This window comes from Pteropus vampyrus, unplaced genomic scaffold, assembly GCF_000151845.1.
Source record: "Pteropus vampyrus isolate Shadow unplaced genomic scaffold, Pvam_2.0 Scaffold2, whole genome shotgun sequence".
Taxonomy (NCBI): domain Eukaryota; kingdom Metazoa; phylum Chordata; class Mammalia; order Chiroptera; family Pteropodidae; genus Pteropus; species Pteropus vampyrus.
The window spans coordinates 3,390,910-3,412,453 of record NW_011888783.1 but is presented as its reverse complement, the minus strand read 5'-3'; the positions used below and the strand labels follow the sequence as shown (position 1 = coordinate 3,412,453).

The window sequence follows — 21,544 nt, the reverse complement described above, 5'->3', positions numbered from 1 at the left end:
CCCACATAACTTTGTGGAAAGAACTGTCAGCTCCTCCTAAATTGCCCTTTTTGTTGTTTATCCTGTTTTCATAACAACAGAGTACAGTAAGGTTAGAGAATCAATTATTTCCCCAAGGAAAATCAACATATTTTAAAAAGGGCCCAATTTCCTTCTATGCCTGGCAGGGCAGAACTTTTTGTGCAAGAATCTTCAGTTACTACTTATTTTCATTGTATTGAATTGTACCCTTTGAAAACAATATTAGATTTCAGCTGAGCATTTCTCTTTTTTCCTTATATTTTCTAATTTTTCTTTCAATCAGATAGTTTTATTTTTGCATTGATAAAGGGGGAAACCCTATCAACATTTTATTTCTTCTAATACTAAGTATTGTATCTATATATGATTGCATGTGTGCATACATAGACAGATGTCATGTTGCACTAGCCATTTAAGACTTTTCATTAAAATACAAAAAATAAATTGCTTTGTTGAAAACACAAAGTAATGTTTAACTCTGACATGTTAAACACACATTTTAAAATTGAGATATCTTTTTTCAAGCTTTTGAAGCTAGTATATCTAATGTCCTTAAAGAAAGCATATTTATTGCTGGTTTTAAAACTTCATGAGTCTTTTAAGACTGATATATGAGAAAATTAAGCAATTCTTATGCATTCTATGGACTTTTATAGATGCTTTCTTTTTTTCCCCAAAAGAATAAAAATTAAGAACATATATACAATTATATCTATTTGTTTTCAACTGTAGAGATCTTCCTGCTCATAAATCGTTGATAAGCTGAATAAACTGATGTTCCGTTTTAAGCTGCATTCTCTGGCTGAGAGACATTAAAGTTTTGTACTTCCTGTGGTTTTCACTAGAAACTAAAGACAATTCGTTTTACCAATTTTGAAGCTGGTCGAGCCCATTATGGAGTGGACCTCCAATGCATGCGATTTGCTGTCGCCTTTTCCAGTCTTGCAGCTCTTCTATTAGCATGCTGTTCATCAACAAGTCCGTTTCATTTACTATTTGTGTCATCTTACTGAGGGCTTCCTAAAAACAAAGATGACTACTGAAAAGATTTTCGTGAGACGCAACCAAAGTCACTCATAAATCAACCTATAAAACAATTTGTCTGATCTGAGACATAAAGGCTTGGTTAAAATTTTGACCAAGTATTTTACCAAATACTACCTTCTATTTGCCATAGCACTGCCTTTTCAAACAATAATTACAATTAAATAATATAATGAAGAAAAAGCATGACTACAGTTAATAGTCTCTTAATAAGTCTTAATATTCTCATAATATTGTTTAGCATATATATGTTGAATTTTTAACTCCTGTGACAACATTGAACCTTGTAGTCATAAAGCCATATATCTGTATTTTAAAAAGACATTTGTAAAATGAATTTATATTTTTATAAATATGGGTATGCATTTATTTTAAAATACATTGACTAAAATTTGAGACTTGCTGTGTTAATTTTTATTAGTACTTTATCTGGGTTTTGGGAGGCATAGTAAAGAAGTATAACATTTAAAGGCCTAGGAATTAGAAGATGTGAATTCCCACCCTGGCTTTGCCACAAGCTGTGTGAATTTGGACAAACTATTTAACTTTGCTGGAACTTGGCCTTCTGATCTATACAATCAGAACAGATCAAAATATTTCCAAGGTTCCTTCTCTCCTTAAAATCTTATTCTTATACTGAATAAGATGGCATGCATAAAATGTATAGTAAAAATTTATTACACCTAAAAACTAAGTTTATCTTGTATTAACTATCTGCATGTTTAAAATCTGACATATAACTGTTTAAGTTTATAATTTAAAGTAAAATAAAATTTACGTTTATTTTTGTTCACACAGTCCTTGCATAAAAAAATGAAGCTGAACTTTTAGAAATAAAGTGTTAATTTATCAGTGACTGGTTAAATTTCAATAGCATTTATTTTCAAGGAGATGTAGAAAAGTGAAAAACGGATGTTTCTCCTCTTTTAAAATATTTCAATGAACCAGAAAAAAGTTCTTCTCCTTGGTAGAAAGTTGGATTGAATATATTCAGTTATCAATAAACTATCCTGAAATCTAGGAAATTACTTAGCACAATGTCATTTTTCAGGAACTGGAACACTTATTTTTATTTTAATTGTACATATGTAGTAGAACCCATCTCAGTATATTGAGTATAGCAACTAAAAGTTGTGGCTAAAATAGCGGCAAATAAAAATTGGGTGAAATGTTCACCGTGATATTAATGGTAGCTACAGTAATGTACCACATAAGCAAAATCAATAGACTCTAGAGAGTTCCAGTTTTGTAAACTTGAAGCATAGTGAACAATTCTCTTTCTAAAAACATTGCTGTTTATTTATTAAGTGTAAATGGAACAAATAAAATCCAAGAGTTGGATTCTTTTCAGCAAAACTTGATGTAGGAAAAGGAGAAAAACAGGCAAAAGACCAAGTTAAAGTTCATTTACCTTTCTCTTGAAGTCGAGGCTGTTGAGCATTTCTTGCAGAGTCAAAACTTCCTGACTCACTAGGGCATTGTTCTTGTCACCCTGATCTAAGAAGAAAAAGATCAGATTTAGAGTTTTCACGACAGAGCTCTCTGACCTGAAAGCCAAATCTGCTGCAACCCACCCTCCTCAGATCCTAAAATGCAAGAGTTTAAATGGGACCATTAGAGATGAGCTTGGATGTAAGTCTGTTCATTTTGTCAGGAAGGATTATATATAAGCACAAGCACACCAGAAAGGACTTCTCTATTTTACAGACCTTGAGAGAAGACCATTCTTCACACCATGTTCCTTTTGGGGGTGGGGAGAGAGGAGGTAAAAAAAAATTTTTGTAATAGATTCCTTATTAGAGACCTCTACATTGATAATTCCGGTTGATTGGCATAAGTAATAAAAGAAGGGGGGGCTCTCCCTTTGTGCTCATGATTAAATCATATTTGACTCCTCCTGATGCTTTCGCCCACCTTCTTCTTGCTTTACCTTATACCCAGGAGTTAAGAAACTGCTTAATAGAGTCATAGTTTTATCTACTTGGTCTCATGAACTAATAATAAAGACTAAATCCTTTGCATTCCCTTTTTCTTTGCAAAATGGGCTAGTTTCACAGTAAAATAGAAGTGAAAAAAGAGATGCAAATTAATAAAAAGGTCTGACTATTTATCCTCTTAAATAGGAGATGTGCAGTAAAAATCGTATTATTGAATTTAAACATTAAACTTTATTGGAATATAGCAAGTGATGGTTTCTACCAACCACTCATGTCTATGAAAAGTGAAGGCTGGAAATGCTGATCTGATTTGTGTAACTGTGAAAAAGAGGCCCCAGAACAACATTGTGCCAAATTTCTCTTCAAAATACCACTGAAGTCATTCCTGGTTGTCTTAATTCACAAATTCACTAACTCCTGGACCCCACATGTAGCAAAATCTTACTTATATAGCATTTGATTAACTCGAAGTTTCATTAGTTAATACTTTCCAGTCTTCACTAGCAAAGATGTAACTTGTTTCTCATGTATCTTTCATTTCATTTCACTTATAAACAACAAAATAAATACTTGTCGATTTAAGTGGTAAAATGATCATTTTTATTCTTCATAATGCTCATGGAGTACTAAAAGATACAAAAGTGACTCTAATCGTAATATATTAAATTGAAAAAAAATTCTGTTGTTTAATGTATTTTGTTATATTCTAATTCTTAAAATTAATAGTTCACATGTGAAATATGACATGAGGCTGCTTTCAATGAACCGTAATGCTTGATTAAATTTGCAGTTTGAAATCTTTTTAGAATCACGGACCCCTTTGCAGTTTGAAATCTTTTTAGAATCAAGGACTCCTTTGATAATCTAATGATAATCTAATGTTTGTGCCATATCTTCTTAAGGAAAAAGTTATATAGAAAAACAATTATGAACATTTGAAAGGACATTTCATGGGAGTCAAGACATCCTGAAGATGCCAGAACATGTCACTCCTCACCTATGTCGGGGAAAACAGTTTTCCTAATATTCTCTCTTTTAAACCTTAAATAAAAAATTTAAGCATTTGACCACAGTCATCCATACTGCCTTCTAGATAAAATTTAAGCTAACATTTCAATAGTTAAAGATGATTCTGTAAATGAAAAATTTACATCCAATTTTTAAGAATTATATTTAAATAATTTTAGAATTATAAAATGTTGCAAAACTAATAGTTGTCATATATTCTTCATCTAGCTCCTCTAATGTCTTACATAAGCTTAGTACAATTATCAAAGCCAGTAAATTATACTGATACAATCCTATTAATTATTCTAGACCTAACTAGTATTTCTCCAATTGTCTCACTAACAGCAATACACTTTAAATGATCCATTATTACTTGCAAATCTTAAACCTAGCAAATAGTCTCATTCTTTCCTCTACTTCTTAAAAGACATCTAATTGTAAACAATTTCAATGTTTAATCACAAAGAGATAGTCAAATGAATCATTGTCCTTACATTTTGACATTTATACAATTATTGAAATTATGTTTTGATGATTTTTTTATATAAGGAAATTCTTAAAATGAAACCTCAAAATGCAACACACAAAACTCTGTGCAACATGATCTCAGTATTAAGCAAATAAATAAATATGTATGTATTTGAACATATAGGAAAAAGCCTGGAAGGAAATATACTAACATTTTGACAGTGTTTATCTGTAGACAGTGGAAATTTGTAGACGAATTGCAAAACTGTCCATTTTCCAATTTCTTATAGTGAATCACATTTGTACTTTGTAATTTTAAAAAGTTATATTTAAAAACTTACTTAGGGAAGATATTAGTAATTTCCTGATCATATTAGGCAAGTATTATTACTATTCTTAGTTGTAACAATGGCATTTTGCTTGTATAGGAGAATGTTCTTAGTTTTTGGAGCTGTATGCCAAAGTAGGAGTGATTGCTCATTAGCTTTAAATAATTTACTTAGAATTGGTTGGTAAAAATATGTATATATAAACATATATAATATATTTTTCTCCATATATATGTGGAGAAAAAAGGAAGAAGCAAAATAAATACTCCTTCCTTGAAATCTTCCTTCAAAAAAATTTAAAAACTCACTTAGGCAAGTAGATCAATTTATCAATTCTGTCAGTAAAGAAGACACCCTAATCATGTTGTTTTTATGTCTCTATGTAGAATTATAAATGAGACAAAAACTTACCCATTGTCTGAATTGTTTTATACCTGTAGTCAAATTCATCTTGAAGGTCTTCTAAATATTTGGTGTCTTGTTCTGTCATCTTTTTACAAAAGAAAACATACTCAATTGTTACAGTTAAGCATTATCAATGGAACAACATCCTCAGTATTTCAAAATACACTGTTTGGTGCTTCCAGTTTTCAGCAATATCCTAAGCTAACTATATAGAACCTACATTTCTAAAGAGCTAATTCCCATGAAAGTCGAATAATGCTGGAAGAACCAGACTGAATTTGCTCTTCCATTTTTTCTTCCTTATTGGAACTCTTTCAGCATCTTGCCTCTCATTTCTCAATTAGTTCAAAATGATGCTACTGAGACTATGGATACTTTTTCCCTTTTAATTCCAAATAATTTTGTATTAATGTACCAATTATCATTTTGCTTAAAGTCTCCATTCTAATCTAGTGCAGTTTAAGACAATTCAGTATAAGTTTTATTCCCTCTCTACTTCTTAGAAAAAAAAAATCTATGCTTCCTCTGTGTCTCCTGTTTGTTTCTGTCTCTTCTCCAAACCTGCTGATTTTTTTTTTTTTTTTTTTTTGCTGAGACATAATAGGTATTAAGTGTCAAGATTAAGACTAAAGGCTTTTTATCTATTATCTCATGCAGGCCTCACAAAAATCCTATGATGGTGGTTATCCTTACTTTTACAGATGAAGAAGCAGAGCTTCAGAGATGTGAAATAACTTACTTGCCCAAAGCACACAGCTTCCCAGTGATGGAGTCTGGTGGGGAAGCCCCAGTCTCCAGTAATTGAAGTTAAAAAGCTTCTTCCAAATAAATCTTATCTGATATAAACATAGTGTGTGAGAAACACTTATTAACAAACTGCCTTATGATTTTTGTATGCATTAACTTTGGGCCACATAGGAGAAAGCTGCATAAATAGTTGTATGGAGATAATAGCCAGCCTTTCTAGATATCTATAAGATCACTCACCTGAACACTATTTTTAATGGCAGCCACTTTATGCTCCACATTCCTCTGTCTTTCTGAAACTGAAGAACTTTGTAAGGATTTCTCTAGAGGTCCCTGCAAAAAGAATGTCTTGAAATTTCAATAATGTTGATGAAAAGGTTTATAATAAATGTAATATACTTTGTAGTACATATGTAGCATACTTTGAACTGAGGTTTGACTCAATATGATATGAAATACTCTATAATCATTTAAAACTCATGTTGTAGAAAAATATTTAATGACATACAAGTAGTGCTAAATTGTTAAGAAACAGAGAAAATTATGAAAAATACCATATATTTATGATCTATATTGCTTATATATGTATATATTTGTAAATATATGCATAGAGAGAGATATGTAAACTCAAATACATGGAATTGAAAGAACACACACATCGAAATGTTATAAGCACATTTTCTTTAAATAGTGAAATTACAATGATTTTGTTTTAAAAATTTTTTTCCTAATTTTCTATAATAAACTTATATTACTTTTGAAATGCTATAGAATACATGTAATTTAAAAGTTAGTATAGTGAAACTACATTAAGTTAGACTTAAATTCAGAATTAGGGATGATGAATTTGTAAGGATGAGATATATTTTTACACTAGAAAAAAGAGCATTTACTAAAGAATACATAAAAATACTAGCCTTGTTAAATAGAATGGCTACCTAGCTTCTCCAAACACTATTTCTTGGTCACTCTAATAATCTGACATTGAGCATTTCTTAGATATAAAGTTACCCAGATAACTAAAAATGAAAGTTAGAGAAGTCAACAACCAGTTTACCTTACAACTAGGTGTGAGCTACAGTTAGAGGGGTTCATGACTTGGCTAAGATCCACAGCAAATCAGTAGTAGAACCTCAAGCGGAAGCCATGTCTTTGACTGTCAATCAAGTATTCTTTCAACTACATGACATTCTTCAGATTGTAGTCTTTATGTAATTCCCTCTCTCTCATTTTAGCCTCCATTATTTGTCTATGTACTTGAAAGTAACAAACCAGTGCTTATTTTGTGATAATATGTGGTACTGGAAGATCATTTACAAAGTGACTTTGATGAGCATTTACTCAAATAACTAATATTTCTAGTTTAACTGATATCTGACATTTGAAGGGAACAATACACATACACATATACACTAAAATGATGAGAGATGAGAGAAATACAAAAAAGGACAGGTGAGAATATATATAGGAGAATATATATGAGAATAATTAGTGATAACATCTTAATTTTACCCCCAAAGCAGTGAATCAAACTACATTTGCTTTAGAAACTTACTATGCTTTAGATTTAAAGTTAGATAAAAATACCATCCTTCCTCACCTAAAAAATAAGAACAGTAAATTGTTAAAACTTCATACTTCTCCCAAAACAACCATAACCTGACCATAACTAAACCTGAAATTTTTTAATAGATAAAAAAGATACTTTTCTTGGACCTCCAAAAATAAATATTGTGGAATGATTTACTAAATTATGGAAGATGCCATTTGGAAAATTGATTGTTTATATACTCTTTTTTAATATAAGGACTAATTGAAAAATATTCATGAAGAATTTCATTGATTCCTCTACTTGTATTTGACAGAAGTTCTAAATTCATGAGAATAGTGAGATAAAATATAATCTAAAATATGGAAGGGCAAATTTATCCAAGCAATTGACAAGCAAGTATTTATGGAGTTTCTGTAAGGCAAAATCCCTGCTTGTGGTGTAGTTTGGACTTGTAGGGTTGGAAATCAGGAGCTACTGAAGACTTCTGAGTAAGATCAATTCCTGAAGATAAGTGTACTGAGAGAAGCAGAGTCCATGTGGTAGTTAGGAATTCAACCAGGAGGTGGTTACTATATTCCTGAACTGATGTTGCAAGACCATGGACCAAAGTGTGACCAGTGAAAATAAGAGAAGAAGGTATAGATAGAATTCTAGAAAAAAACTCTGGAAAGACTTGGTAATTATCTCAGTAAGGAAGCAGAGAAAAGGATCTACTCAAAGATGATCCCTAGACCTTGATTACAAGTGACTGGAAGGATGGTGGCACCACTAACATAGGTTAAAGACGGTTTGAAAGAAAGTAAGAATCTCTGTTTCAGAATAATTGAGCTCAAGGTGATAACAAGATCAAAGTTCAGAAAATATTACCTGAACGGGCATGTTGGCTGCAGCCAATATTCTCCTCTCTTCCCTTAAACAATTTGAAATAACCACAGCTACATGCATTGGGTTTCCATGAAATTTTCCCTGAAGAAACAACATAAACACTTAAATATATATATCATAAAGAAAAATCACTATTTGCAGATTCAAAATAATCTAATAAATATATAAAATTAATCAAGATTTGTTCCAACAATCTATTATAAAGCTACAAGAACTTACATTGCAAATGTAAGCCTCTTATGTGGCATATTGGTCTGTCTTCAAAAATCATTTTTAATAATTAAAAATAGTTCTTGAGCATCTCTGTAGGAAAGACCCTGCACACACACTCAAGAAGATCAGTTTATGGTAGGCTTAGGATAGGGCTTAGGTAAAAGAATTACCACTTTATAAATTATCATGAACCAAGGTGGTCCCATCTGTTCACTTATTAACACTTTGGTCCCTGTTTGGTGATGTTCATGTCAACTAGCTCATAACTATATCAGCATACTAGAGTGAACCTCTATCACACATTTCAGCAACAAGATTTTTATGACATCTAAGAATATACTTTTTTAAATTACTTAAACAAATGGTGCAGATACTGTAAACTGGTAGCCTGTGGGCCTATTCAACCATTAGGTATATTGTGTAAGTTAAAATATAGTAATCTCTTTAAAGAAAGCAGGTACTACCCATAGTTGCCTTCTGTGCACCACTGAGTGTCCCAATCACTCACTTACTTTATCTGCTGGGCCTCTTAAATGTCTATGTTTTCTTAGTTTATAAGACTGATTCAAACAACATCATTATTTTAGCCATAATGTTAAACTTCTTTGTTATTAGACTTTTTCCAAGGCAAGATTACCAGGAAGCATAATAAATGTAGACAAATGCATTTATTTAGTTTCCTCTGCCCTTCTCTCTGAAGGAGCTGCTAATTATCTATGAAATTCCCAAAAAGTTAATAGCAGCAAAAATAAGATAACAATCCACAAAGTGGAAAATTAACAATTAATCAAAAGTAGATTATACAGACTGGTAAACCAAAGGGTCTTTCTAGGAAAAAAATGAGGTTAATGGTTGTCAGTTTTTTATGGCCTTAACTGTTGCCACAATTTTATTAGATGATTCTTATTAATTAGCACTTCTATTTATAGAACTAAGGTTAACACCAAGTATCTGAGTTCCTGCTATTTCATATTCTACAGCCTTCAAAACTCCTCCCTCCTTAAATGAGAAAGCTCCAAAAGGGGGGAAAAATGACTTGATAGAAACTCATAAGGTAAAGAAATTAAAATGATCCTATTTATAAGCAGGGATTCCAAATTTCTTATCTCTACATGCTTAGAATTTCAGATTCTTTCTAGTTAGAATTTGTTCCTGTTGTTAATTTTCCCATTCATTGATTTTTTTTCCCCATATGCCTTCTATTCAACTCCCTGAGGAAAGCTATGTTTTCTCAGGTTGCCTTTGTTTTTAAAATATTGTATTGATAAAAATTAAGGTCTTCTAGGACTAATTTGGAGGCTCTGTTATTTATGTAAACTTGAAAATCTCCCCCATTCAAGATCAGGAGTTTCACCAAGAACCCCCAAAACACCATTATTTGTCTTTGTTTCTGTCACTGTTATAGAAGTTCTTTGTTGTTCATGCTTTGGATACTATCTTTCAATATTTCCCATCTCCACTGTGTGTACTTTTTTAAAAAAATAAATTTATTTATTTAAATTAGTTTCAAGTATACAGTACATTGGTTAGACATCTATAATGTTCATAAAACGATCCCCCCAATTGTTTCCTCCCTCTCCTGGCCCTCCACTTAGCCATCATATTAATGCTAATTACATTTCCTCTTCCATGCTCCTCATGCCCAGCTATCAACTACTAATTTGTACTTCTTTAAACTTTGCCGCATTCTCCAAGACTCCCAAACCCCTCTCCCTTCTGTCTATCACCAAATTGTCCACTATATTTGTGAGTCTGTTTTTGATTAGTTTGTTCTTTTTGTTCCTTAGATACCGTATATAAGTGAAATCATGTGGTATTCTACTGTGTGTATTTTTTCATTTTCCTTTCGTACTTGAACTTTTACCTTCCCTTTCAGATTCAGTTTCTCCCCATGTTTCATAAGGTTAAATTATTTGTTTCTCCCTTTAAAAGGAAAGAATCACCATTGTTTTCATCCAGGCTATCTTTTCGCTTTCCTTTTACATTTTTCCTAACTTAGTCCCTTATTTACATATATGAGACAAAAACATCTTATGGAAAATTGATGACTATAGATTCAAAACCAAATTAGCACTGTTTATTTTTATAAGTATCAAAGATGCACTCATGTTTACTTTTCAGTTATTACCATGTATGTAGACCTCAAAAATAAAAAGCAACAACAAAAAAAGTCAAAAAACAAAAACATCCTAAGTGTTTATTGGTGGAAGAAAGAGAAAACAGAGGAAGAGAAGCTGCCCATTTTCTCCTGTGAGTCTGTCTCTCTTATGTATATAGGTATTACACATATCCTCTACTCTGTGGCTTGTCTTTTCGCTTTCTCATAGTGTCAATGAATAGCAGTCTTGAATTGTAATGAAGTCAAATTTATTTTCTTTGTGGAATTTATTCCACTTCTCTTTATGGTGAGGGCTTTTTATGATTTAAGAAAACTTACCCTAACTTGACATCATGGAGGTTTTTTCCTATATTACCTTTTAAAATCTTTATAGTTTTGACTTTAATTCCTTTGGATCTTGTTAAAAATGAGAAGTCCCTTTCACTTTTTTTTCTGTATGGATACTCACTTGCAACAATATTTACTAAACATTCTGTTCTTTTGCTATTGCTCTGCTGGGCTGACTCTGTCATAAGTCAAGTGTTCAGAGTTTTGCATCTTTGTTGATTTTTTTTTTTTGCCTGGTTAATTTTATCAATTATTGAAAGAAGCATATTAAAATTTATTTTGCAAATAAATTTTGTGGCTCTGTCAAAAACATTCAGATTTGTTATATTACTAGTAAGTCAATTATTTCATTACTGTGAACTAACCTTTATCTCTAACAATGCTTTTTGCCTTGAAGCAAAAATATAAACTATTATATTATTCTTTTTATCACTTAGAATTTTAATTTTATCCTTATTTAAAGAATTCTTGATTTATTTCAACATACAAATATTTTAAATCACATATCACTATTGCGCATATACAAGGCTAAATATACATGAAATAAATTGGTTAATGTATTCCTAGAACTTCTTCATATATTTAGAATTCAACTTGTCTTAACTTCAATTCATTGGCATCCATATTTTCCCATAAAATGATGTCCCCTGAGCCATCAAGAATGTTGGTGATGTAGCATTTCTTTAAAGCGCACACAACTATTGCCTCTATTTTGTAAGTTTTGATGCTGGCACTTTCTTGATTTTACCCAAAGTTCTCAATAGAAAGTATTTACACAAGAACCAAGACTCATTATCCTTCCGTAAATTGTCCTCAAATGGTTTGCTGTCTGAAGCATCAAGGGGTTGTAATAACCTAATCATGCCATCATAGTTAAAAACAGCATCACTACACTTTCAGGTGAAATCATTATTTAACTGTTGTGATACATGTCCATAAAACCATCAAGACTAGAATATGTAATACATTCCCAGATAACTATCCCAGAGTACTTCTAACCAGTCTTCTATCAGCTTAACCATCACCCATACTATTTGGTTCACTACCAATAACAAAGAAGTTATTCTGAAACTTTGTTTTATGGTTTAAATTAAATATAGAGGAAACTTCAGCAATTGGGAGTTAGGCATAAAATTACAATGATGCACTGCTTATCATACCCAAACTAATACTCTTGATCACTTTAAAGATCCTTTCCAACTGACAGTGTAATTTTAAGACTTGTCAAAGAAAACCAACCCCCTTTCCCTATCATTATCTATCTGAGCACATATTTAAATTTTTCTTCAATGGCATCATACTGGGAGTTAACTATAGTCTATTCAAAATCAACAGGAAGTTTCTGATAAATGAATACTGTACATCTGAATGGTAATCCTGAGCAATGCACAATTTGTTCACTCCAGGTTGCTATTGTTTTGAGATTTCATTCATCTATTGTGAGGAATTTGGCAATTTCTCTTGCCACTGTTGTTTTGTATATGATAGGCAATTCCTTTGCATGAATCTCATTAATGAAATATAATACAACTTCTTCTACTTGTATCTTTTTTTCTTTCTTACATCCTGTAGAGCACTTTATTGTTGCTTTCCAAAAAAATGTGGAATTTAGGGTCCTCTATTCAGTGACAATTTGCGTAATAAATATCAAATTTATACCTTGCTGATTTGTTCTCATCCCATTCTATATCCATTGTAACTATCTGTCTCAATCCTGAATCATAGTGTTATACTGACAACACTTTAAACAGCAATTAAACTCAACAGGTATTGTATTAACATGTGTTGTCACATAATTCAACTGAAATGACAATGACACGAATAGCTATGACCCAATTTCACATCACAGGCAATGACAATGACATCATGATTGCCACTTTACAACAGCAATTAAGAGATGCCATTGATTATAAAATGCAATTTGATTTCAGAGATTTAAAATGAGAGAGAAAAAACGTGTCTTGGAATCAATGAATATGCTGTTTTATTCTTCTTGCTACTTTATGCTAAATTCCTTGGCTTTCCTTCAAATTTCTCTTCTATTGCCCTTTGATCTAATTTCTAAATTTAACTTGTCACTAAAGAGCGACTAGTTCATCTGCTCTTTTTCTCCCAAGTGATTTTAGGAATAGCGGTCAGAGTTAAAAGGACGTGAGAAGGCTTGCTTAAAATAACCTCTTCCATTCAGGTGGCACTCAATCTGAGATTTCACAACTAGTCAGTCGCTCCTCTGAGTTCTTTTCCCGAAGATCTTTTCTAAAATGCAAATACAGGAGGGAGTGTTAACACTACATTTAATTAATTTCTTCTGTATTGCAAAGGATTTATCAGATATTCTCTGGCTGCAATGACCTGGCAACTGCAGGAAGAGAATAATAGGTCCCAGGACAAGTAAATGGAGAAGTTTCAGGAGCCTTAAAGGGGGTGGCAGTAGTAACCAAAGGGGATGTGGGATTCTGAGAAAACATGTAACCAGCAATTGTTCTGAGCTTGGATTCTTCCAGAAGCTAAACTTGAGACAAAGATGCTAGTGCAAGAAGTATAATTGGGAGTTGATCCCAAAAAATGCAGTTATGGGAAAGGGTAAGTGAGACAAGGAAGAGAAGGCATCCAGTAAAGGGTGTGTTATCAAGCTATTGGTCAGGATGGGCTGGGAACCAGTGTAGACATGTGAGTTAGAGTTATCTACCTAAGGGCTTTGGGAACTGGAGTATTTTTACACCAGTTCTTATCATTTTAGCCATGAGGCAAAAGATGTAGATGCTGGCACTTATAAGTTCACTTGGGTAAAACAATGAGGCTCAAGGTGATATAGTCAGGATACCCGCTGTCTCTGATATACCAGCTCCTTCCTAACTTCTCAATTTTAGACATGTTTTACTTTTTATTTTTAACCACCTGCAACCATATTTCACTCAAATGTTGATATTTCTTCAACATTTGATATGAAGCAATTGTCTTCAATTATAGAGTAAAATGTTTTCATTCACATTTTTATTGGCAATCTGCAATTGATTACCCACAGAACTGCATAACACAAAGAGTAAACCCTAATGTAAACTACAGACTTTATTTAATAATAGTATATTATTGGTTCATCAATTGTAGCTAAGGTATCACACTGATAGAAGATGTTAACAACAGGGGAAACTCTGTGGCAGGGGAAGGAGAGGCTAAGGGAGTAGACGGGAACCCTCTGTACTTTCCACTCAATTTTTCTGTAAACCTAAGGCTGCTCTGAACAATCAAGCCTATTTTTTAAAATTGTCTTGCTAAAGTCATGGTTCTCACATATCCTTATGCTATTCCTTTTGCCAGAATGAACAAATTCAAATGAATAGAGTTGCCTGCCTTCCTTGTTCAGTAAGCATTAAATTCTCTCATCACAAAAATGTTCTTGTTAAAAGAGAAGTGAGGTATAGATTCTCAATAGATAAAATGATTAGTGTTCCATTTCTATTTATGTTACTAATAATACATTCGTCTTAAAACAAAGTAGCTAAAAGTTAGCTGCAGGTATATATAGCTTGTCCTAATTTTAAATCAAAAGAAAATACTTCTTAAGGGCAAGTATTTTGTCTACAAATTCTGAGTATATTTTCTGAACCATATTTTATGTCTGTGAAGGCTTCACTTATTCTAGACAATTGCCAGAGAGCACTCTATATCAAGTCATGGGACTTGGGCTTGTGCCTGTTACCAACTGTGTAGCCTTAGGCAAATCACTTTTTAATCTTCATTATTTTAATTTCCCTATTGGTCAGTAGAGATAATAATGCTTGCGACTCATCACAGAGTCATTGTGAGGAGCATGCCAAACAATTGAGAAGGAGCTTTATAACTTGTAAAGCACTCTGTATAAATATGAGTTTTCTATGTTGCCTCATGGGGGTGTTGGGAGAGTTTAAAGCTTATAAATGGTAAATTGATAAAAACAGAAAATAAAAATCCTCCTATTAATTTCACAGAAATGACCAAAACTGATTATAAAGCCAATGAAGACTGAGTTGGGTTCCAGGAAATATATTTACACGAATATAAAAGAAACTCCAGAAAAAGACGACTATGTATTTGGGGTTTTCAAAACATTAGACAGTGGGGACTTTCCTGGCATTTCTTTAGGACTAACTGGCATAGGCACATAAATATACTAAATGCTACTTTGAATTAAAAAAAATTAATTCGCGCAAGCTAGCAATTAGAAATAAAAATACAGTGCTCTCGCCTGAGTATAATTCATGTAATCTGTGGGAGAAAATAATGAACATTATACTTTCTACACATAGAAAAAGGCGTAGGAAGGAACATGTCAACATCTCATTATCATCTTTGGAGAAATGAGACTAGGGGCTGGCTGTGGATATTTTCACTTTTACTTTAATTCTTTGAGATTGTTAAACTTTTTTAAATAATTAAGCATGTGTTACTTTTATGATTAAAACTAAACAAGAAGTGATAAATCATACATGTATACTCTATATCAGATCTTCTTCTTTGCTTGATTTATACAGTGGTTTTTGTAAAAGATGTTGGCTTAGAAAATTTGTCTTTCAGGCAAAAAGAGAAAAAAAGAAAGTTGGAGCCTAGATTATTATGATGACTAACATTCAGTGCTCTTGGGGAATTCGCAGCCTTGTAATTGAAAGAGAAATGAATTGCCTGATTCAAAAATGACAGGACGAGAACAAGGTATATGTTAACAATTCTACTTATTATTTATATGTTTGAACATAATAATAGAACCTGCCATTAACTGAATATCTATTATATGCAGGGTGCTTTATAAGCCTTTATTTTTATTTATTTATTTATTTGTTTGTTTGTTTATTTATTTATTTATTTATTAATTAACATTGATGATAGTCTGCAAGGTACATATTAAGAAGCCCAGGAGTTATGCATTTGTGAAAAGTCATAGAATGAAGAAGAAGAAACTTTTCAAAACCAGGTATATCTCATTCCACAAACTATGACCTTTCCAAATTACTACTGTCTTTTAAAAAAGTGAAATAAATCAGACAGAAAAAGTTGAGAACCATATGATTTCACTCATATGTGGGATATAAAAAACTGAAAGCAACAAACGAACAAAACAAACAAAAACTCATAGGCACAGGCAACAGTTTAGTGGTTACCAGAAGGAAAGAGGGAGGTGGCAGTAGATAAAGGTAAAGGGGGTCAAATATATGGCAACGGAAGGAGATTTGACTTTGAGTGGTGAGCACACCATGCAATATACAGATGATATATCATAGAATTGTACACTTGAAACCAATATAATTTAACTAACCAATGTCACCCCAATAAATTTGATTAAAAATAAAATAAATAAAATAAATGTATTTCTTCCTTATTTAACTGAACTCTTTGAGCCACAATTTTATTTTCCCTGGAAATTATCTTTATAATCTTTTCTATGATAAATCTTTTCAAAGACTAACCATTTTTCATGAAATCTCAAGATAGCTGCAGTGCTTAAACAAACCAATAGAAAATGACCATGTGTTAGATTACAAAAGTATTAAATGACTTCTCTTGAGACAACTTGGGTCTTCATACCTCTACTGGTTATATTTGCTGTTGATAGAGGCAATCTGCATGGACCTTGGGTGTCTCTGAATGATCTTGCTGGATATGCTAAGAATACAAGGCCCCAACCATTCTTTACTCTTCTAATTTTTCAGGATTGTATTTGCAGCAAGCAATCTTAAGTGATGAGGTACTATCTCCCCCAACTAAAGACTTAGGTTTGCTTGCCCTAGCTATAAAAACAGTCAACGTTTCGTGTTCAGTGTTCGTCTCTTATAACACAACCTAAGGAGTGTGCAGACAACTATGATGGGCTCACTGGATCGGCCCTGTAAAACCTGGGAGAAATGGGGAACCAGTGCAAATGGGCATGAAGCTCTGACTACTGATTTTGCTGTAAATAATAAATTCTTTGTCTCTGATCTAGAAGTCGCATGTCTTTTTCTATGAAATGATAACAAGCTCACTTGTTAGCTTGAAAAGACAGTAAAATTCCAGGCCCTGCACACTTCGTGGTACCTACTTGTGTTGTCAAACTTGTCACATAGCATTTCCATTACTTATTTCTATGTTTGATTCCCCACCTAGACTCTACATCTTTCATAAGCAGGGGTTGGTGTTCTTGAAGACTATTCTTAAGGAGCTGTCACCTGATAGGAACCTCATTAATGCTTGCTGAATGAGAGGATGAATAAATTACAATAATCCTTGTCTGAGAGAAAAATAGAGAAAGCATATTATTCAATCTGTGTGGTGATAAAGACCTCTGTCAATAAATCCTTCTGGAGGTTTTATTAGTCCCTTGTCCGTAGTAGCCAGGAAGATATGAAACTGGAGTCTTGAGATTAGTTGGAAGAAGACAGCAAGGTATGAAATACTCCTGGAGATGGCAACCTTGCTTCTCAAAGGCCCTGGTTGACCAGTATATTTTGGTAGTGAGGCTGCCTTGGGGAGACTTGAACTATGAACATTGTTCTCCCCAATGGTGATGATGCTCTGAGTCTCCTGCTCTCTGTATGGTAAGACACATCTTTTACTGATGGTGAAGGAATCTGTGTTCTTGTTATCACTCTTACTTTCGTGATAACAAGGTACATCATCATAATTAAAGCGTGTTTAGATAAGAGTATAAAGAAAATAGAATATTAAATTATTGGCAAAGAAAGTATACACAAATCTTTCTTATTGATGATATAATTGTATATCTAGAAAAAATAGAGATTTTAATAAAATAATTCTGGAATAAATAAACAACATGACATGTTTTTTTGTTTTGTTTTGTTTTGTTTTTTTTCTACACTGGCAATAACCACCTAGAACTGGAAACAGGGACACTGTTGCATTCAGAAAAATAAGAAAAATAATTTTTAAAACTTAAGAAAAATTTAACAAGAAAGGTACAAATCTTATAAAAATTAAACTATGGTCATACTGAAGACTTTGAACAAGACCTGTTAGGGCATAATTAAGAATATAACATAAAATAAAAGTAATATAGAATTCTAGGGTGTGGACTTAGTATCATAAGAAGGTAAACTGTCCCAAAATCAAAACATATGTTTAATGCAATTGAAGTTAGACTTCTAAAAGTTGCTTTTGGAGAGTTGGTGTTGAAGGAAAGGGTCAATAGATTTCACATGGAAGAAATATTGCACAATAGTTAAGAAAATTACAAAGGTGAATTAATTTTTCAGTTCTTAAACTAAGTCAGAGAATTTCTAAGTGTTCTATGTGTTGTTTCATTTAATCTTCAAAACTGTTTGAGATAAATACTATCTTTTTGACTTCACAGATAAGTAAACTGGGATAGAGAGCTATGAAGTAACTTGAAAGCAGGCTTCAGTTTGACTTCAGAATATGTGTTAACAATCAGGTCATTGTCTCCAAGTTGGATGAAGGAAGATTTTCCATACAAGATATTAAAATATACTATAAAGTGTAGTGCTTTTATAAAACATGAATATAGTACAAAATACACACTATAATCAATAGTATTGACATATAGATTAGCAGAGCATAACAGAGAGTGGTAGAAAATTATCATATAAGAAAATTAACATGAAAGGTAGTATTTTAGTTCAGTTGGAAAAATAATTATTTAAAAAATCTTGCTAGTATAATTGTCTATCAATCTAGAAGAAAAAGTTGGACTTCTGCATAAAGAATTTTTTGTAGATTAAAGATGTAAATTTTTTAAAGGTTAGAATAAACTCAGGAAAACATGTATATAATGTAAGGGTTGGGAAACGTTAAACCAAGGCAGGACCCCCCGAAACTAAATTTAAAAGATAGATTTTCACTACAGTTAAACATTTTTTCTATGGAAAAAGGTGTCGCGCAGCCAAAAGACATATGATAGATTGAGGAAAATATTAGTAACTCATATAAAAGCCATGAAAGACATTTTTAAAAAGTAATATTTTTACTATATAAAAAAGAAGCCTTTGAAATTGATGAGCAGGCCCAATAGAAGAAAGTAAATGAGAAATTGAAAAAGGGGCACATCCAAATAACCAATAAATGAGAGAAATAAAGCCCAGCCTCACAAATAGTCAGAGAAAACCAAATTTAAAGAAAAAAAGAGAGACAGAGAGAGATTTCCTGACAATTAGGTAGGCAAAACTGAAAAAGAACGAAAACACCTACTGCCAATGGAGATATAAGGAAGAGGGTCCTCATACACGTTGCTGATGAAAATGTGAATTTCACAACCTATTTGGAAAGCAACCTGAAAATATCTATTAAAATTTAAAATACTTATATCTTTGACTAGTAAGTCCTTTTTTAGGAATCTATCCTATAAAAATGAGAGCACTAGCCCATAAGAATGCAGGTACAAGATTGTTTGTTACGACACTATTTATGGTGGTAGAGAAACACCGGAGGTGAAGTGCTTGCGCACCTAAGGAGAGTGGCTCAATAAATTGTGGTACATCCACTCCATGAACCATTTACTGCCATTAAAATCAAGAGATTTCTGTGATGTAAAATGTGGAAAGCGGAGAAATGTGTAATAAAACTTCCTTTTTTTTTGGTAAATGACAAAATACTGACTTCCTTATTTATAAAATTTCATAAACACACATAATACACATGGGAATAAATTGTCATTTTCCCATTTTATTTAATAAGATATAGATATGGAAGAGTGTACATTGGTTCACACTGATGTCTTTGTGGGTGATGGTGTGGATGGAGGTAAGGAAAAAAAGAAGGGGGAAAAACAAGTTTAGAATAAAAAAGCGGCATTTATAATATCTAATTTATGGTAAATTACATATGAGTGTTTGTGGAGTAAAAGCATGAAAAGATAGTGACCAAAATGTTCATGGTGGTTATCTTATTTTGGTGGAATTTCAGGGGGTTTTTAGTTACTTCTTAGACTTTTCATTATTGGTTAAGTTTTTATAACGATTTGCATTATTAAGGATTTGGAAAAAATTAAAAAGCTATTTTTATCATGACAAAAGTTCCATTAGTAAAAATTTTTTAAATTAATTTACATATTGTGCAAAAATTAGAAAATTACATCTCCTAAAGAAGTGGAAAAATCATTCCAATGTGAAGAAATAAAACCATTCTCTGAAGATTGTTGACATTTACAAAGCAACCCTCAAAGTGTCCCTGTACATTTTCCATTGACCAAAAATCTGAAATCTATTTGAACTGTAGTGGAAGGATTAATAGCATCCAGCTATTGAGAGAAATGGAAACTGAAGGATTGCTAATAGCTCATAAATAATGGAAGATGAGTGTCTGAATGACCTATCACTCGCCTGCAAACATGAGACCAGATCCCAGAGCCAGTTCTGAACCTGTGAATCTTAATGTTGGTTTACAGATACCCAGAGTGACATTTCAAAGTGGTTTTCAGGCTGGCTTAAAATGCAAGGCATACCAGCATGTTCATATTTAAAGTGACTTCTCTCAGGGCCACTCTAGAAAAGATGCTTACTAGATGAAATCCATCCCTCGGGTACCGGAGCCTTTGAAGCTAACCGGCTCTGTCTTCCATGACTTTCTACTGTCAGCTTCCATCTAAATGTATTTATCTCATTCCTTCGGTTCCTTGCTCATCTAGAATTAATTAATCAGATGTAGTCACCTCTAACTCCTATCATCTTAGATGAGAAATCCTATTAAACTGCATGGATTTATATATTTTATTACCTCAGGGCTTTGATCACTTAATATGCTGAACTAGCTGGATTTAAATGAGGCTTTGTGAAGACATGGTTTATCCATAAAAATGCACTGGAAAGTCCTCAGGATTTGAGGTCTGAAGTCAGAGTTTTACCTAGCCCTGCCATTAACTATGACATTTAAAAAAAAAAAAAATCCATTATACCTCTCCGAGCCTTGATTTCTTCCACAATAAAATGTGTATACTGCCTTTTTCTTCTCGGTTGTGAGAATCAAGTGGGATGTTCATAAGATCACAATCATTAAACAAAGGTCGATTATGTTTTCTCTGATTGCAGAAGTAAAAATACCCTTTGAAAAAATTTTTAAATGCAAACATCGCTAAGAAAATAAAAATCACCCATAATCACAAGATCCAAAGATAACTGATGTTAACATTTTGATATGCCCATTTAGTTTATTTCTTTCATGTATATATTTACATACAATACTATTTTTAATAATTGTTAAATGATTCTTTTAGCCCTAGTCTGATTTATTTAATAAATTCTCCACTGTTGGCATTTAGATTATTTATCATTTTTCACCATTAATATGCTTGATATATTCTTGGTTAAATCAACCTCATTAAATTATGATATTTAGGTCTTGTTCATTATGTTTTTGATTACTTGATAATACAGAAACTGAGAGAAGAGTATTAAAGTGTCCCATGACTACTTGATTTTTCTCATTTCTTCCTGTTTATAATTTTTACCTTACATTTTTATTTAATATTATTTGATGCATATTGGTCCATGAATGTTATGTGTTCATT

General features: G+C 32.3%; 1 protein-coding gene across 2 annotated transcripts in view; it reads right to left on the bottom strand.

The window, feature by feature from the left end:
- STAT4 (signal transducer and activator of transcription 4) overlaps positions 1-21,544 on the bottom strand; it is a 108,638-nt gene that overhangs the window by 29,337 nt on the left and 57,757 nt on the right. For both annotated transcript variants that reach the window (XM_011355925.2, XM_023528752.1), the window contains 5 exons: positions 8,379-8,477; positions 6,200-6,292; positions 5,219-5,297; positions 2,477-2,562; positions 890-1,041 (listed from right to left, as the gene is read on the bottom strand). In XM_011355925.2, the coding sequence (XP_011354227.1) occupies positions 890-1,041; positions 2,477-2,562; positions 5,219-5,297; positions 6,200-6,292; positions 8,379-8,477 (509 nt within the window). The remainder of the gene's footprint in view (positions 1-889; positions 1,042-2,476; positions 2,563-5,218; positions 5,298-6,199; positions 6,293-8,378; positions 8,478-21,544) is intronic.